Source organism: Candida dubliniensis, chromosome R (genome assembly GCF_000026945.1).
Source record: "Candida dubliniensis CD36 chromosome R, complete sequence".
Taxonomy (NCBI): domain Eukaryota; kingdom Fungi; phylum Ascomycota; class Pichiomycetes; order Serinales; family Debaryomycetaceae; genus Candida; species Candida dubliniensis.
The window spans coordinates 2,097,559-2,116,798 of record NC_012867.1 but is presented as its reverse complement, the minus strand read 5'-3'; the positions used below and the strand labels follow the sequence as shown (position 1 = coordinate 2,116,798).

General features: G+C 34.5%; 8 protein-coding genes across 8 annotated transcripts; 3 read left to right on the top strand and 5 right to left on the bottom strand. All coding sequences in view use genetic code 12, as the record gives it.

Annotated features, from left to right (window-relative positions):
• Positions 1-134: 134 nt before the first annotated feature.
• Positions 135-593, top strand: CD36_35075 (conserved hypothetical protein; the record flags this gene model as incomplete). Its single annotated transcript, XM_002422418.1, has 2 exons — positions 135-222; positions 289-593. The coding sequence occupies 2 exons, from the start codon at positions 135-137 to the stop codon at positions 591-593; spliced, it is 393 nt and encodes a 130-aa protein (XP_002422463.1).
• A 108-nt stretch (positions 594-701) lies between these two features.
• On the bottom strand, positions 702-5,072 carry CD36_35070 (BTB domain and ankyrin repeat protein, putative; the record flags this gene model as incomplete). Its single annotated transcript, XM_002422417.1, has 1 exon — positions 702-5,072. The coding sequence occupies one exon, from the start codon at positions 5,070-5,072 to the stop codon at positions 702-704; it is 4,371 nt and encodes a 1,456-aa protein (XP_002422462.1).
• A 544-nt stretch (positions 5,073-5,616) lies between these two features.
• On the bottom strand, positions 5,617-9,465 carry CD36_35060 (subunit of the histone acetyltransferase SAGA complex, putative; the record flags this gene model as incomplete). Its single annotated transcript, XM_002422416.1, has 1 exon — positions 5,617-9,465. The coding sequence occupies one exon, from the start codon at positions 9,463-9,465 to the stop codon at positions 5,617-5,619; it is 3,849 nt and encodes a 1,282-aa protein (XP_002422461.1).
• Positions 9,466-10,207: 742 nt separating this feature from the next.
• CD36_35055 (ubiquitin-conjugating enzyme, putative) lies at positions 10,208-11,073 on the bottom strand (the record flags this gene model as incomplete). The annotated part of the gene is made up of 2 exons (XM_002422415.1): positions 10,208-10,609; positions 11,029-11,073. The coding sequence occupies 2 exons, from the start codon at positions 11,071-11,073 to the stop codon at positions 10,208-10,210; spliced, it is 447 nt and encodes a 148-aa protein (XP_002422460.1).
• A 1,291-nt stretch (positions 11,074-12,364) lies between these two features.
• CD36_35050 (transcription factor with zinc cluster DNA-binding motif, putative) lies at positions 12,365-14,749 on the top strand (the record flags this gene model as incomplete). Its single annotated transcript, XM_002422414.1, has 1 exon — positions 12,365-14,749. One exon carries the CDS (start codon positions 12,365-12,367, stop codon positions 14,747-14,749), a length of 2,385 nt encoding a protein of 794 aa, XP_002422459.1.
• A 261-nt stretch (positions 14,750-15,010) lies between these two features.
• On the top strand, positions 15,011-16,561 carry CD36_35040 (U3 snoRNP protein, putative; the record flags this gene model as incomplete). The annotated part of the gene is made up of 1 exon (XM_002422413.1): positions 15,011-16,561. One exon carries the CDS (start codon positions 15,011-15,013, stop codon positions 16,559-16,561), a length of 1,551 nt encoding a protein of 516 aa, XP_002422458.1.
• A 225-nt stretch (positions 16,562-16,786) lies between these two features.
• CD36_35035 (sporulation-specific protein, putative) lies at positions 16,787-17,605 on the bottom strand (the record flags this gene model as incomplete). The annotated part of the gene is made up of 1 exon (XM_002422412.1): positions 16,787-17,605. The coding sequence occupies one exon, from the start codon at positions 17,603-17,605 to the stop codon at positions 16,787-16,789; it is 819 nt and encodes a 272-aa protein (XP_002422457.1).
• A 280-nt stretch (positions 17,606-17,885) lies between these two features.
• CD36_35030 (conserved hypothetical protein) lies at positions 17,886-19,166 on the bottom strand (the record flags this gene model as incomplete). Its single annotated transcript, XM_002422411.1, has 1 exon — positions 17,886-19,166. One exon carries the CDS (start codon positions 19,164-19,166, stop codon positions 17,886-17,888), a length of 1,281 nt encoding a protein of 426 aa, XP_002422456.1.
• Positions 19,167-19,240: the final 74 nt, after the last annotated feature.

Sequence of the window (19,240 nt, the reverse complement as noted above, 5' to 3'; positions counted from 1 at the left end):
AAGAAATCAAGAAATTAGCGTTTGAACCAGAAATAATACAATAAAAAGAACACACATACGCCCACATTTATTTTGCGTGGGCGTGTCCCTCACTAAAATTCTTCATTAATTCTTAAAACTAAACTACAAGCAATATGAGATTGACAGATGAAAGCAAGGCGTTTCATTTTGGAGTATATTCTATAGTGTTTCAAATACCTTATGGAAAAGTTACAAGCTATGGTATGTAAGAAGTACTCCTATTTGCAAGATTAACAAATTTTTTTTACTAACCCCTGATATTATCAGGTCACATTGCTTATCTTTTGAACAAGCCTGAGAACCCAAGACAAGTTGGTTCATCTCTAAAGCATTGTTCATTTATAATTTCTCAGTTGAATGAGAGCCTCGATCCCAGTAATCCGGATTGGTTAGATGTCAACGAATTGCCCTGGTGGAGAGTGGTTCTGAGCAGTGGGAAAATCTCGCCACGCGAAGCCAATGGGCAGTATGTGCATAAGGATAAACTACTAGAAGAGAATGTTGCTGTTCTGCAAGGGCATATGATTGACATGGATGAGTATGGTTGGTTTCCAGAAGATATAAGTTACTGAAACAATGATTACTACTGGTTAGTTATTATTAATGGACAAATATAAATAATGTTAAAACAATAAATACATTAATGTACAGAACATATATAATACAAGATGTTAAAATTATCATGATTGAGATTTTATTGGCTTTCTATGTTTTTGTGGTTTTGGTGATGTGTTCTTCTTCTTTTTCTTCTTTTTATTATCAACTAGTTCTAATCGTTGCATTTCCTCCTGTACTCTCTTTGACTCTTCCTCCCACCATTTTGCAAACTCTTGTTCTTGCTGAATTTCCAGAAGCGTTTTCCTTTCAGTTTCTTGCAACTTTGCTTGTTCCAATTTGAGTGATTCATGAATCATCACTTCTGTCAATGATGGAGTCGAGTAAACACTATTAAATGACGAGTCTGGAGTTATCGCTGCTGCCATTGAAAAAGGCGTACTTGCAGTGCTTGATGGTATGGATATTGGGGAAGGCGACTTCTTTGTAGTTTGTGGTCGGTTAGTGGTTATTGATTTCTTCTTAGACTTCGAGGACCCTAAAACTGGAAGGCTGTTGATATTTTGAGAGTTGACTGCAGGTGCTTCTGCAATACAAGTAGACCATGGTGCAATAGTTGAAGTTTGTTTACTATTCTTTTCTTCGGATTGTTCTTGATTGTCACTAGTCGCTGTTGCTGCCGCGGCTGCTGCTGCTGCAGCCGCTGCCAAACGCTTTCTTTCCTTTTGCGAAACCTTAATCACAGGCCCAATCTTTGCTTTAACAGACTTGGATTTGCCACTTGCCCTAGATAAATCTGTCAGTTTTATACTAGTATCAGCTGCTAACAAAGCGTCAGAAGACTCCAGTGATAGTTGTGGTCTAATCGCCCAAGTCGATGACGATGGTAGTCCACTTGATTGCACAAATGGCTCAAAATTAGGTTGGGTTGAAGATACCTTTCCAGTTGTAGATGAGTATCCAGTCTTATTTGGCGGATGATCGTGAACTCCGCTATTCATACTAGAAACATCCAAGGAAATATTTGATGCATTTCGTTGTCTTGTTTTATTTTCTACCAATATAAACCCCTCACTATCGTCAACAATTGTTGGTGGGAAACTCTCACCATTACTTTCTTTCCGTAAACTTTGTCTGAAATCAATAATATCCTTGTTGAATGGAGAACTGGAACTCTTTCTGGATTTTCTTTTCTTCACAAAATTTTTGGGCTTTCTAGTCTCAGCATATGTATCGTCAACTAAAGGCTCAAATGATGAGAACCCTTTTCTATCACTCATAAAATGTTCATTAAATTCATCAATATTTTCAATGTATTCAAACAAAACATTTGGATCTTGATCAAACCAGGCTCTGGTTCCATTTGGTACATTACGTATCTTGTCAATGAACACCTCTAACAATTGCATTGCATCACTTGGTATTTCTCTAAAACCAGGAGAAAACATTAAGACTTCTAGATTATTGAAAATGTACCAAGAACAATTAAGAAAAAGTTTTTGAGCATTTAATGTGAACCCATGAACAAGTAAAACCAACACATTGTCTAAAGAAATCATATCACATATAGCCAATTGTAAATCACATTTGAGTTGAAGCAACAATAATTCATCAGCGACTTCAATCAATTCAAGTAAATCATTGATGAAATAATCTTTCTCTCCAAAATCATACTGAAAGCAGTCTAAAAGACTGTCATTACTAACACCATATAAGTACCTAAGAATTAAAGTAATCTGAAACTTTGTCAACCCAGTAAAATCAAGGTATTGAGCATTGTTCTCATTTACTTTATCCCATCTCTCTGATAGCAATGTTTCGAAAAAAGCCGATCTTGCCTTCAAAACAAAGGCATGGGCAAACACATCTCCGTCACTGGTCTTAATAACGACGTCACCAGTATTGCTGTCAAGCAAACCTTGAAAAGCTTTTGTGACTAACAACCTGTCATTGTTAATACCAAACAAACTGCAAAGTGCTTGATACTGGTTTATCCTGAGCCTAACTTGTTCTGGAGAAGAATACGAGAAAACATGTTGTTCCCAGTTATCCATTTTTCTCCCACTGTAAACAGAATGCATGAACATCAAGGCAGCAACAGGTGAAACGGTTGTTAAAACTCTTAGAGTTGATTTTTCTGGAATCCAAACTATCTTGATATTATCACCAATTAAAGTTTCGTTTGCATCATTCAACTGTAACAATTTTCTAAAAACATTTGATCTGGCTTGAAGAACACTGCTATGAAACCCAAATTTTGCATCCTCAGCAAACGCAAATTCAAAATTTGCATCATAAAAGTTTTCATTGTTGACTAGGATATCCTTCAAACTATCAGTGTAGTCCTCTTCATAACCACTACACTTCTTGATATTAGAATACGCATCTTCTGAGATAACATCTTCATACGTGTTCAGCGTCTTCATTCGTTTATTTACTTTATCATCAAACTTGTTGTTATAGATCTCTTTGATCTTGTTGACAACTAGTGTATCTTGTTTCGAATGTAATTCATTATATTCCGTGTCATCACCATCTTCTTCATGCGTATTAGTTCGTGTTGGATTAAAAAAGCTAGCAATATACAAATTATTATTGTTGTCAAATAGTTTATTTTGTTTTCTGCCGAAATTATATTCAACTGCCGGGGATAAAGTCTCTATGTCGGTGAAAAAATCGTTTTGTGGAAGTTCCAACGGCAACAAATCAATATCGTCCCTCATAAACCCAAATGATAAAAACTTGGGGTCACATGTTACTCTAACAACATTATCAACACTTTCAATTTTCTTGAATTTATTCTTCGTAAGGGGTATTGGTAATGTTGCACCACTCATAGAGTTTTTTCTTTGATTGGATGAGAGTGTTGATTTAACAAAGACGGCACCACTTCTAGTACACAAAACAACAGAACCATCTGTTGAAATATCAATGTCAGTGGCTACCATATCATGATCATAAGCTTTCCATATCGAAGTATATTTGGTATTCTTTATATCGCTTGTATTGACTGAAAATGACAAAACTGATCCGTTCTTCAATAAAAGCATACAATTCTCAGGACCCCTGGTAACTATTTTTTTAATAACTGCAGCCTCTGTGATTCTTCTCGGTTTAAAATAATCAAAATGTTTATCGCTATGTCCTTTAATTGGGATTTTCGGTAGTTTAAAATGTTGATAATTGTAGTACACATGAATGTCATTTAGTGTCGTCACCACACACGTACACAATTCACTGGTACTCACACACTTTATGTCATCTCGCAACTGGATTGCTCGTGGGTTCACTTGTGTTTCACCTCTTACTGACCGCTCATGTACTTTGACCTCAATATCACCGTTAGTACATGAAATACCCATTTGGCCAACATTTAATCCCCAAAAGCACAAACAGTTTTTTGACCATACTAATGAATGAATTTTGGAGACCTCAGCACCCATAATGTTTTGAATTCTGCGGAGTTCACCACCAGCCAAGATTGGAGTGGCAATGAATTTGTCCAAATAATTTGTCGATTTTTTATTATTCATATTCGGCACCCCCAACTGATTGAAACTATTGAGTCCCCACGCATAAACCTCATTATCAGTGGTTAACGCAATTGAATGATTACTAGAAATTGCAACATCCTTGATCTTTTTGTCATTAAAAAACTCTATTCTTTTGAATTTAAAATAATTATTCAAATCTGCTAATCCGTGTCCTAACCTTCCCCTTGAACCAACACCACACGAAAACAACTCTCCATCTTGAGTAACCACAAGAGAATGGTTTTTCGATATTATAATACGTTTGTATCTAGGACGTTTAAACCTCTCACTAATGGGACTAGCAGTGTCACTAGTAAGTTTAAAGTTGTCGTGGTACAAAAGTGCCGGGGTTGCTCTATCGGTGGAATCGCCTACCCCTAGCTGATTGTTAGTGTTGCATCCAAAAACATAAATCTCAGAAGCTCCTCGTTTTTCAGTCCATGAGATCTGAGATGATTTCAAAAAGGGTAAGATATCAGGCATATCTCCATCTTCATCTTCCTTTATTTCCTTGGCTGGTTTGATGTGTTGATATTTGTAAGTCATATGAAATTCATTCTTGTCAGTAATGTACTCTGGGAACCAAAGCAAATCTTTGAAATCATTATTAAGAAGGTTTAAAGGTGTATTTCCATTTCGATCTTTAAATTTTAACAACTCTAGTAAAGGAGAGTTGGTGGCAAAAATATTACCTTGAACTACTATTCCTTGTAAATAATCAATTAAAATTTTAAGACACTGTAAGCGCTTGTGGAAAAAAATATAATGCAAACAATTCCAGCCATTTTCATAATCATTGTGTTTTAATATTGACTTAAAATCTGGGTTTTTAGTTAAGCTTTTCAAAGCATCAGGGTTGTTTACCAAAATACATATGTGTAATATGGTACGACCAAACACATCTCTTTTGAACAAGTCATCTTTGGTTAATTTTTTTAATTTAGTGACATTAATACTATTCATAGTTGGGAATCCATTTGCTCTTATGTAATATATCAATATTTTTGGGGTATGACAATTGAAAAGGAAGGGGTTTGTTGTGTTATTGGATGAAAGATGATGATTATGAGTCTTAAAAGTTTGTATTCTTGCGATTTAGTTTGAAAGGTCCAAAAGAAAAAAGAAAGAACTTCTTTGCCCACGTTAAATAACGTTAAACTTTAACAACAACGCGACTTATACGTTACGGAATTTTCTCACTTTCTATCGTGCTAAGTTGCTACTATTTGCCAACCTTAACAACAACGTGGGGGCAACACACATTTTGCAGTTAAACCCCGGAAACAAAGACAGTTAAATGAAACGCTGTCATAAAAGTAATCTGCAGATTGTAATTGCCATATCATGGTTTAGAAGTATATTACTGTCGAACCAAAAAGAAAATCAATAACTTATGCAAAAATGTACAATAATATTACAACTAGTTTCTATACATATATAATTTCATCTGGTTTTATAAACTTGGATGTAGTGGGTTTGTGGTACCAATATCAGGTGGAGTGCTATTTTATTCTTTCTCTCCAAACAAAGATTCAATGGAGGTTTCATCATAATCAACTTCTGATTGTTTAGTGAGATTTTCGATCTCCTTTTTATCTGGCAAAACCGATTCAATATTTCCAATTTGGTTATCATCTTTATGTTCAGGCGCCTTATAGTTTTCAGTCTCTTGTTTATTTTCAATTCCTTTGTCAACTCCATCTTCAGGTTTAGTTCCAATCATTTTAACTTGCTCAGGCTCGGGTTCAACTTTAAGTTCATGTTCATTTCTATTTTCCTTTGGTAAATCTACTTTCTTCTCTTCGGTATTGAATTGTTCTTCTGCTAATTTTCCCTCCGTTGGCTCTAGTGCACTTGCAGACTCCAATTCCCGTAGCATCTCTGCTATATCCGATGTATCTGGTGTATCTACAGTTTCCAATGTATCTGTTGTTTCCATTGACTGCGCTGTTTCCATTGCTTGAGCTGCTTGTGCAGCATCTCTTTCCTCTTTTGCCTTCAATTCCATCTCCTGTTTCTGTAACTCTTCTTCCTCGGGTAAGAAAAATGAATTAGCAATGATTTTCTTTTTAATAGAAGAAATTCTACCGGTTGGTGGTAATTTTGGTCTGACGTTTCTTTGTTTTTGTGGCAAATCTTCATCTTCTGTCAAAACAAAAATATCATCAGGCGGAATTTCCAATGATTCACCCTTCTTTTTCTGGGCTTTGACATAAAATGTTTGAGATTTTTCATACAACTTCTTGTAAAACGGTATCAATATACCAATTTGTTTTTCAATTTCATTACCATGGATCTTCTCTGGTTCATATTCTTGTAAATCTTCATACTTGTTTCTTTGGGCGGAGCTACCACTGGAAGTAAATTGATTGTGTAAACGTGAATGCAACAAATAAACTGGGATCGACGATGTTAACATCTTGAATTCTTTATCTAATCCCAATTCTTTAAACCCAAAGAAATCGTCCCCTAATCCATTGGAAAAGTCACCGGTCATAAATTGTTCACTATTATCCTCAAAACTTTTTTCACTGAAATTCTCTAATCCTGGTCTAAGTAAATCTTTCAAGAAATTAGACAACTTGAGCCGTAAATCTTTGAGCTTAGCCTGCTGTTTCACCACTCTTTCTTGAACAAACGTATACAAATCATCAGGTCTGTCGACACCATTTTCTAGTAATGATAACAACAAAAGTTCACGTGGAGATAATCGATTATACGATGTCGTTTCACTGTGCAACTTTAACGATTTAATTAAATTCCCAAGATATCTTTCTGCCACTTGAGTCAAAGTATTAATGGCTGCCGGTTGCGTTGTTTCAAACCCAGTTTGCATCGCAATTTTCGCAATATTTCTTCGAAACACCGAAAACTGAACATCACCTGTACTAATGTCATGGTTAGGCAACTTTGAAGCGGCATCAACATCCACCTCTTTTAATGTTTGAATCTCTGGTTGTTTCATCTGCGTATGATGTACAAATTGTTGTGTTTGCATTTGACGAATAAGTGAAATTTTGAAACAGATTTTTCTAATTTCTTGTATCTCACAAATATTCTCAAAATATACTTTATTCAACCCTGAGTTTGTTGATAGGACAAAATCAGATTTAAGTTTAGATGCATCCCCACTAGCTTGTTGTAAATATATATCAACTAGCTTGTTCTCATAGCTTTCTTCACTTTCTTTGTCAACCCCTTGGTATGCAATACCGGGAATACCACCAGCCACATCATATTCAAGTAAATAGGGTTCATCATTTTCTAGTAGACTCTTTGATTTCGATATAACTTCTTTGTTGTTTAAATACTCGTTGAAGTTTGACATTTCATTGGATTTCCGGCAAATAGCGGGGGCGTCGCTTTTGAGATGCCCATTTTCATCAAACAAGTCAGCTCTTTGCTCACAATAATTAGCTCTTGACTTTGCTGTTAATGTCCTCCATGCCTGCAATTCAGGGTCAAATTCTTCCTCATCTGCTTCTACTATACCATTGAGAGCGGCACCAGTCCCATTAATATTGTCTGCATCTTCCTCCTCTTCTTCTTCTTCGTCATTTGACAAATTCCCATTGTCTGTAGGCGCTGGTGTGCTCTCATGCACTGAATTCGTATCGCTGGGCAATGGGGTTCCTGCAGGTGATGGTGAATGTGGTATTTCTGCCTCTGCCTTAATTTCATCTTGTCTCGATCTTTTCCTTCCCTTTTTCATTGATTTGCCACCTAACGTATCCTCTTCATCATCTCTTTTCCCATTCTCTACCTCTTCTTCTTTCTCAACTTCAGCTCTACTCCTTATTTTGATATCGGGAATGGTTGGGATCAATTTGATAGTTTTCTTTTGCATAGCTACAGCATGTGCTCGGATAAAATGTGAAGGATCAGCATTATATGTAAGACAATTACTCCAAATCAACATCAAGTCATCGACAAATTCCTGTTTTGAATTGTACGCTAAATTTTTCAACTTCTTCAAAACTGTATTCAAATCCATTGGTTTCTTGATAATCAAACCATAATTGGGAGCTTCTCTTTTGGAAACTTTGTTTAAGAAAAACGTAGAATGTTCGGTATAACCTCTTAATTCAGTCACCACTTTTTCACAAGCCTCATATAATTCTTCTTGTCCAACTCTATCATCATTGGCCCATTTACCTCTGTTTTTTCGAATATCCATAAATAATGTCCTTAATTCATGATCATTCAAGGGAACTTCATCTCGCTTCAGTTGAATTGTCGAAAGCAAATGCTGTAAGGATGTAGATGCCGCCCCCAAATTCATATCGATATGAGCAGCAGATTTCGGATCGGACGAATCGTCACCTTTATTTGTCTTTTTGGATTCCAACTGTTTATCCGATTTTTCTAATTTCCTCCTCTTTAGTAAAGTCTCTCTGTCATATTCAAAATTGTGATACACTTTGTTGAATTCTTGAATAAGTTTATCTTGATCTTCATTGCTGCTTTCTAAAGGTTTAATCATCCCTGCACTGTTTGCTGTCGATGTATCGCCTGCCAGTAACAGATTAGATATTCGCCCTTGAGTGCCATTGGTTTCTTGTTGCTTAGCCTTGAATATGGATAGTGGAACATCTAGCACAAGTTGTTCATTTGAATTATACACTAGCATGTTCTCTGATAAATTGGATTTGTCATTTGATAAATCAGTTGCATTCTGTTTTTTGTCATTCTCTTCCTCATCATCTTCATCGTCATCGTCATAATCATCATCCTCTTCTCTCACTTTTGGTTTCTCGATAACTTGCTTTGTTTCAGATTCATTAGATGGGTTTTCATCCTGAATGTTGTCCAACGAATCAATCAACTGGTAATCATCAGAGACCTCGTCCAATATGTTATTTGATTCATCCAATCGTTTAGAACTGTAATAGAAATCAATGGCTTTTTCCCATAAGAGGTATCGTACATGTAATGCCAATTTCTTACTCATTTCTGCCCCTTCAGGAAACAAAGTCTCTGGAGTGTCTAATTCAGAGTGCAAGGTTTCCTTGTTTGTTTCATTCTTTTCAATAATGTTATTGAAAGTTGGGATATCTCTATCACTGCTGTTTGGAATTATCTCCCCAGCATTCTCGGTGTCTTCCTTTTCAATTTCATCCACTTTTGGTGTCTCTGTTTTTTCAGTTTTGTCTTCAGGTTTCAAATAGGAAATGTAACAATTACCTTCCAAAAAATTGGTCCAAATCTCGAAATTATTCAATGATAGAATATAATCAATTATTTTGAATTGAGTTTCATTAAGGAAGATCTCAAAGAACAGTCGCTCATTCAACTTTTTAGCCAATTCAAATAGCTTTCTAGGATCATTACGTTGGAAAGTTTCAAGCTTGTCCATATTTCAACTGAATAATAAAAAATAATATTCCTGGTGTATATGATAGGTATTTGAAAAAAAAAAGCCAAAAAAAAAAGATATAATAAAATAAACAAAGTAAATTGCTTTATAAATCGGTGAATTTGGTTGTGAATCAATAAGTTCAATGTATCAAATGAATATTTCAAACGTTCCCATAAAGTTTCTCGAGTCTATTGATGGCGCAACGATTGATTAGATGATATATTGATTCTAATAAAATGACAATATAACTCCAGCTTTCAAGTTTCAACTAACTTTTCTCTCACTGTAGGTTTTTTTTTTTTTCCTTGCGAATCTTTGGTTTTGGTTTTGGGATTTTTTGTTTTCTGTGAGTATTTTATCGCAGCAAAAATTGTACTCAAGCTGAACTTAATTGAGTCGGGTTTTGTTGCTTTTCTTTTAATTCATTTAAATCAGAGATCGGAAAAAGATCCCACTTGTCACATCTACAGGTTTTGTTTTTTAACACTCTTTACGTTTCAATGTTTTCTTGTTTTTGGAATCTATTCCAATTCTTTATTGCTTCATGGTATTTTCACTTAAAATATATAATAAAGCTATATACTGAGAATCATAAAATATATCAAGCAGAATCCAATTACCAAAAAAAAGATCAAAAAAAAAAAAAAAATATGATGATATATGACATTACTAAACCCAGGAATTGTAAAAAAGCATTACGGCATGATACATGAAATTAGGTGTTTTCTTTCCTCTAAAATCAAACAGCATATTTCTTAGTCCATTCTTTTGCAGTAGCTTCATACTTCTTTCTATCTTGTTTGTAAATGTGAGCAATTTCTGGTACTAATGGATCGTCTGGGTTAGCATCAGTCAATAATGAACAAATAGACAATAACACTTTGGAAATTGTTAATGCAGGTGACCACTGATCCTTTAAGATATCTAAACAGATGTTACCATTACTGTTAATGTTTGGGTGGTAGATCTTGGTTGTAAAAGCAATCTTTGGTGGTTTAAATGGGTAATCTGTTGGGAAATGAATGCTCAAGAAAAACACCCCGCCGGCATACGGAGAGTCTGGTGGTCCCATGATAGATGCTTGCCAGTGGTATAAATCGTCTCCAACTGGTCCTGCTGAACATGATGATGGTGGATCTCTATGAAACAAAAAATGTTAGTATATTTGCTTCAGTGTCTATGAAGTTGGCTGATTATTAATAGAAATGACAAACACACATTGTGAGCTGGTCAGAGCATGGAAGAAAAAAAAAAATGCGAAATTGTTTTCCCATATTCAGTGATTCCACACGATATACGCCACCAAAACACAACTTGGTCAAGACGTGTTTGGACGATACACAATCAATCAACTCTATTCCTTCTATTTGATATTACTCGCCGACCTCTTCTTCCTATTCGTTCATCAACTTATCTGTTCATATAGACTCTATCAAATCGATCCAAGTTGGGTATATTTTTTTTTCGTTTGTTCCTCCATAAGTGATCTCTTTTTGCTCGTCTGTTTTCTGTCATTTAACTAATAATCGCCCAATAATATCCCAATATCAAACACACATACCTTCCTAAGTCAGATAATTCTTTGTTAATACGTTTTAAAGACATGTTTTGAAAGCAATAGTTATATTGATTTATATGTATATATATATAAGTTGGTTGATTAAGTTTATAATGAAGTAAAAAAAAAGAAAGTAAAAAAAAAAAGTGAGAGGAAGAAAGGAAAAAAAAAGTTTTAGAAGTTCAAAGAAGAAAAACTCATTTGTTGTTTAGTTGTTGATTGAGTGAGGAAACGATTTTGTTACATCATCCTTTGGTAATCAGGACACACACCCATATCAGACATACATATATCTTATTTTCCACTACTACTGTGACTTAAGTTCTTGTTTGGAAAAAATTAACTCATATGTTCCACCTAATCAGTACAATTAATTGGTCATTTCTTTGATTAATTTCTATTAATAATAGAACACCATAATAAGAAATAACAAAACAAAACAATACATAAAAGAAAAAGAAAAAAAAAAAAAAAAAAAAAAGAAAACAGTTATCACTTTCACACGACTATAATGACCATAATTTTTGAGTAAGTCGTGCATCCTGGTGACAATTGATATCTTTATAAACAAGAACACCAACAGACCAAAAGCAAAGACACAAGTTGTGCACAAATGAAAGCATCAGTCAATGGCATTATAGCTCGGCTTAATAGAAATAAAATAATTCAAAGAAAAATTAGGTCCTATGTTCTACAGTGTTAATAAAAGTAAATCATTTTATTTTTTTTTTTTTCATTTCTTTTTTTGTTGGTGAAGTTCTTTCATTGTGGGCTGTGAAGTATTGAGATTCTTAGAGAAAGGTGCAAATCGCTGATACTTGAAGCAACAAGACATCTCATCAACTTTTTTTTTCTATTTTGGAGCATTGTAGTTCCTTAACAGTTGAAAACTCTTCATCCTTTTTGTTCTTTCTTTAATTAAACTGACAGTCAATATTTTTTTGCAGAATCAACGACTCATTATTTTCTTCTTTGTGGGGGGAAAGATATTAGATTCTTGTTCTATTTAGTGTACTGATGGTTTTCGGGAGAGTAAAAAAAAAAAAATTAAATATAATATAATAAAATACCATAACCATAACCACAACTATAACTATAACTAAAACCATTTAATAATAACAATAATTTAAACTCTAAGACAAGAAAAAAAAGAAACCCAAATTGAAACTTGGTTGAGGAAATAAAATAAAACTAGGTTTTTTATATATTAATGGGGTTGAAAAAAAAAAAGTCAAAACCAAAAGTTTATAAATAAGTTCTACGATCTCCTTTAAGCGAAACTGACAGTATAACTTAATTGTTGGTTCCTTGTATTTGTTTACCATTTATTATCAGCTCATGATAGTAACATTTAATTCGAGATCACAGAAAACAGAGGGAAATCAAATCAATTCCGAAACCACGGCGACTTCAAATACCACAACAACTGTTGCTACCAAAGTGGTAAAACAGAAACTTCAGGAAAGGCCGAAGAATGTGAAACATATCAATGGCTCTAAAGATTATTACAAGTTCAAAGATGGAAGATCGCGGAATGGATGTTTGACTTGTAAAGTACGAAAGAAGAAATGCTCCGAAGAAAAACCAGTTTGCAATGACTGTCTGAGATTTGGTAAAAATTGTATTTACATAAATGATTCCATGAGTGAACAGGAAATTAAAGATCTCAAAAAGAGTGTGGAATTACAAGAAAGAAACCAGAAATTAAGGAAACGGAAACCCAAATCGAAAAAATCCATTGCAAAATCAGCACTTGCTACGCCAGATACCCATTCATCTGATTCAATATCCCCAATATCCCCTGTGCCTCGTAAGAAACCCAAAAGATTAAACACTGTTGACGTTGATGCAAATAGAACAATTGACGAGTCTCTGGATCCATTCAAAGTATTTTCATACAAGTCTACGCTACAACCTACGGTGAATCCAGTTTCGCCAGGACACTCAATACCACCCAATTCACCAGCAATACAGAACCTAATACATCCAGCAGGTACGCTGCAAGAACAAGAGTTTCCCCCACAAAAGCCTCTACGATATTTAGAAAATGCAACAAAAGAAACAGAAGTAATAGAAGAGATTATCCCAGAAGGTAGTACTGGTCTGGAAATAAGTTCGCCATCAACATTTTTGACTTTTCTTCGAGATCTTAATTCCCATCATAGTCATACTTCTCATCATCATCATGTTGGTCATATAGATGTTCACAATGGTCATAGTCAAATAAGAGGTAGTGATGAGATTGAAACTGATAATGAAGATGATAATTTACATAAATTTCAACCTTTAGATGACTTGGAGAATCCTGAACTACGGGAAATTTTAACATCACCCGATTTTAATGATGCATTGGAATCATTTGAAAACTCTTCTCAATTAATTAATGGTTCGAACATTTCATATACTGATTTGATTTCAAGTTTGAATCTGTTTCTACATCATCCTCCAATACCTCCTTCACCGACATATATTCCGGAATTGAGTGATCCTACTAGTTCATATCTTTATAATTATTATGCCGATGTATTGTCCAAGAAAATATCAATTGCCCCAATATCACAGAATGAGTCAAATTCATATCAAAAGGTATTCTTGCCCTTGGCACATAAGGATAAAGGTGTCTTGTATGCTATTTTGGCGTGGTCAGGATTCCATTTGGGAGGACATTGGTCAGAAGAAGGGGTCAGATATCTTGAATATGCCTTGGATCATTTGAACAAATCAATGTTTGATAGACCCCATCATGACCGTCAAATGATCTTGAATATGTTAGCCACTTTAATGATTTTATGTGCTGCAGAAATTTGTAAAGGTGACGTCAAGAATTGGTCAGTATATTTACATTGGGGATGGAAGTTGTTATCAAGTAATGGTGGGATTCTAAGTTTTAATAAACTGAAGGAGGAACATTGGTTAATTTCCAATTTTGCTTATCATGATTTGTTAGCTAGTTCATCTAGTGAAAGAGGTACTTATTTCCCATCTGAAGAATACGATTTCATTTTTAGAGATGATGATGGGTTCTCATCAGGCAATTTGAACCCATTGTTGGGAATTTCGAAAAACTTGTACCGAATAATTGGTGATATATCAACATTATTATTTGAAAGTAAAAAACAATTGGATATTTTCTACAGTCGAGAATTTACAGGAACTCCTCCTAGAGTTGCTGAAGAGTTTGAAGATGTTGATGATTGTGAATCACAAATAAGTGATCATGGTAAGGCAAGTCAAATATTATTGTCAGTTATTTCCAAAGTCAAGAATTTGGAAAAGCAAATTGATGAATCCAAACCAGCAGCAAAAGACTTGGTAGACTTAACTGATCAAGAGTTAGAACTACAATTAACTTTGTTTGAAGCATTTCAGTTGAGTGCAAAATTGTTTTTGAGACAATCAATTATGAAATGCAACCCTTCAATGTTGGAAAGTCAAGTGTTGAATAATGATTTAATCAAATGTTTAGATATCTTGGTGGGGACTTCGGTGCAAGCTTCTTTGGTGTTCCCCATATTTATTTCTGGTATCCATTGTGTTTCGAGACACGATCAGGAACTGATGAGACACAGAATAAATAAGTTTATTAAACTATATGGACTTTGGAATGTTTGTAGAGTGAGTTTTGTATTACAGAAAATATGGAAAGAGAATCCTGATGGTAATAAAGTGGTTGATTGGCATAATCTATTAAAAGAATTAGGTTGGGATATAAATTTTGCATAGGATAAAAAGATTTTAATCCACATATACATATGGCTGAGCATATTACACGACCTCACGTTGTTCACGTGATTTGTAACTGTTTATTTGTTTGTTTAGTATATTGCTCGACTTCTCTTTTGTCGCTCGCTCATCTCATCAAAAAATTTTCTCTTGGTATTTGGTTCTAGTCGAAAAAAAAAAAAAAAAGAGAGAAGATAAAATTTCACTTTTCTAGTTCATACCCAATCAACCTCCTTCGAAACAAATTCTCCATCTCCAAATATGCCTGGGTTAGACTACCTTCTTTTTGAAGAAGCCACTGGATATGGTATATTCAAAGTATTAATTCAACAAGACGACATTGCATCTAGACTGAAAGAAGTCCAAGAGGCCGCCAATGATTTATCTAAATTTTCCAAAATGGTGGAATTAGTATCATTTGCTCCATTTAAAGGTGCAGCACAAGCTTTAGAAAACGCCAATGATATTTCAGAAGGGTTAGTTTCACCATATTTACAATCAGTTTTAGAATTAAATTTACCAAAAGCCTCCTCTAAAAAAAGGATTGCTCTTGGTGTTTCTGATAAAAATTTGGGTCCTTCAATCAAAGAAGTATTCCCAAATGTAGATGTTTTATCTAATGAAATTGTTCAAGATTTCCTTAGAGGTATCAGAGTGCATGGTGCCAAATTATTTAAAGATTTACAAGAAGGTGATATTGAAAGAGCCCAATTAGGTTTAGGTCATGCCTTTTCCAGAGCTAAAGTTAAGTTTTCTGTACAAAAGAACGATAATCACATCATTCAAGCTATTGCCTTGTTGGATCAATTAGATAAAGATATTAACACCTTTGCTATGAGAGTTAAGGAATGGTATGGATGGCATTTCCCTGAATTGGCCAAAATTGTTCCTGACAATTATAGTTATGCCAAATTAGCCTTATCTATTAAAGACAAGGCTTCATTAACTGATGATTCATTACATGATGTTGCTGCTATCTTGAATGATGATTCAGGATTGGCTCAAAGAGTTATTGATAATGCTAAAATTTCTATGGGTCAGGATATTAGTGAACAAGATATGGACAATGTTATAACTTTTGCTCAAAGAGTAGTAAATCTTTATGAATACAGACAACAATTATACAAATATCTTACTGATAAGATGCACACTGTTGCTCCTAACTTGTCCACTTTGATTGGTGAAGTTGTTGGTGCTAGATTGATTTCTCATGCTGGTTCTTTAACCAATTTATCCAAACAAGCTGCTTCAACTGTTCAAATATTGGGTGCTGAAAAGGCTTTGTTTAGAGCTTTAAAGACCAAGGGGAACACTCCAAAATATGGTTTGATTTATCATTCATCTTTTATTGGTAAAGCTAGTGCCAAGAACAAGGGTAGAATTTCTAGATATTTGGCTAACAAATGTTCTATTGCTTCAAGAATTGATAATTATTCTGAAGAACCAACCACTGCTTTTGGTGAAGTTTTAAAGAAACAAGTTGAAGATAGATTGAAGTTTTACGACACTGGATCTGCACCAATGAAGAATTCTGACGCTATTAAGGCTGCTTTAGCTTTGAATGGCCAAGATCTTGCTGATGGCGGAGAACAAGAAGATGTTGACATGGATGGTGATGAAGAGGAAGTGAAGAAGGAAAAGAAAGAAAAGAATGACAAGAAAGACAAGAAAGACAAGAAAGACAAGAAGGAAAAGAAGGATAAAAAAGAAAAGAAGGAAAAGAAAGATAAAAAGGATAAGAAGGATAAGAAAAGAAAATCAGATGATGGAGAAGAGACTCCAAAGAAAAAGAAGAAGAAGTCTAAGGATTAGTTGAGTTTTATATTTTTATGTTTATATTTTTGTTGTACATTAATACATTTTGATCAAAGTTAACCATTCAACAGATTTTATGATCTGTATCGTGCTTATTAATTTGTAGAGCACATTCTGTCTACACCCAAATTACTAGTAAAATGAAATGCAAAACACCTAAAATAAAGTATATTTTTAAAAATAACTATCCCTCGAATAAACCTAGTAGCTATAAAATCATCATTATGGCTTTGCCTTTTCTGGTTTGCTTTTTTCCAGAGGTTCTTTTTCCTTTTCATTTCTGGATATCAAATTTCCTACAATCTTGAATGTTCTCGATATTTCACTAGCATGCCCTTCAGATGGGACTTTCTTAGTATTTGGGAAATGATTATCAACAAATTGTTCTAAAGTATGGTTTAACGGGGCTACCATGGGATCAGCTTGACTTGAAATTATCCCTTTACCTTCAGCATCATATACATGGTTTTGGAATTCTTCTTTGACTGAACCTAATGCACTTTTTGTTGGATCGACAAAATTCTTATTGACAGAACCATTAACTGCGGTTATAGTATTTTGAACAGTTTCAACAGTATCATTTACTGGTTTAGTGATTGGTGTTGTTATATCTTGTACTTCAACTGTTTGTAAACTTGGCAACCATTTATCAATTTCATCAAGTGCTCGATTCGTCAAAGTATCACTTCTACCGACAATATATTTCATTGGTTGATAACTTCTGACAAATGAAAACGAATTTCCCATAATCGAAAATACACTTTTACTCAAAGGGATAAGTTCAATAGCTGACTTTGTTGAATTCACAAGTGGATAGTGTTTCAAATGTTGGAAAGTGAGTAACTCATTGGTAACTGAATTTTCCGATTCTTGTTTGGAATTCCCTTCACCAGGCTTTGGTGATACGGGATTTTGCAATGTATTGCTGTGGTTATTATTATTATTAGCAGACATGATGGTGATAAGGGATCTTAAAATATCTAACACGGTGAGGAAGCAAACTAGTAATAGGAAAGAAAGAAGTTCTGGAATTGACGCCATGAACTTTGTTGTTAGCAAATTTTTTTTTTAATTTAGGTTGCGAAAAATTACAAAAAAAGAGTGAAAAAAAAAAGGAAGCAAATTAAAAATTAAACAAGAATTTTGTAATTTCAATACCAATAAATATATATATATTAAAAATTAACTTTAGTTGTTACACTAGAATCTATCACTTTCACATTATCCATCTCTCTATGTTTTTTTTATTTTTATTTCTATTTTTTTATTCTCTAATTCCATACAGTACTGTACTTTTTGCAAGCCGCAGAATGGTTGTTACTTATCCAGAATTTTCTTCAAATATACTATCAAGCTTATCTTCCCAACTCTTATTTGGACATTGAGGATAGTATTCAGAAGTTTCAGAAGCTTCAGGGTTGTATGTTGCTGCTGGATCATCATAGTCATTGTTTTGCATATTGAAAAAATCTTGAATATATTCAGAAGCGGTGCTTGGGCCGAGTTGGTATTCAGCATTTGGATCAAACGTTTGATCCATGGGCATTTCATCGCTTTGAGCGTGCATCATCAATTCGCTGTCAGGTGCAGTCCCAGCAAACGAAAACTTGAGCTCGTCAGGATCTCTTGTTGACGACTCAGGTAATGGCAGCAGTGGATAAGGCAAAGTCTTAGGTGTAATACGCAAATCAAAATTTTCCTGAGGTTCTAACGACTCAATTATTGCTTTAGCAAGGGCTTTGGAACTAGGTTTTTTAGATGGTTTTCGACGTTTCCTTACTTTTTTAGACAGCTCGGTATGCTGCTTTGTCGGTACATCGGTGGCACCTTTCAATTTAAATATCTTTCGATTAAGATACTCATCCTTAATTTTACTTTGGGATATGCCTTCACTACCATCATAACGGAAATCGCTCACCACCAACTCAATTTCGTCTTGATCCAACAATTTTTTATCATTGGAAGATAGAACTTCATAGGATTTGTCATCTCGTTCATGGCGGGAATAGAATAATCCAGAAAAATAGGCAATATAAATGATTTCATGAACAATGGCCTCAGTATGGTCTACTTTGGTTTTAATAGCTTTAGTGTCGACTTCACGGAATTTGAAATTTTTATTCGTCACCACGCTGATTAACACTTTGATTCGATCTTCTTTCTTCAAATGGTCGGGCTCTGTATGTACAACGTCCTGTGGCCACCAATTGGGCACAATATTCTTTTTTGAATATGGGAAATGTTTTTGTTTATTAGGAGCCAATATTCGAATCCACAATTTAGCAATCTCTTTACATACACCTTGGTTTAAAGAATTGAATAAATCATGGAGTTGTCTTCTGACCGCATCCCAACTGCCTGATGATCGAATCAACTTTAACGTGTATGTACGATTCAATACTGGTCGAATGCTAGTGAATGATCGCCCAAAAACAATTCTGAAATCTCTTAATTCTTCGTCAGTAAAATGCATTGAGTATTTAAAGACCAATTCCGTTGTTGGTGATATCCCTTGTGTAATGAGCATGTATTTGAAGTTATTTGCAGCACTTGCTCTTTCAAGCGCTTCAGCAATATTCTCTACCTCTTCCCAATAGCCCATTATAATATATTGAGCATTTGTGGGTAGCACTAAACAACAACAATAGCCTTTCAGTTATGACACAAATTAGACAA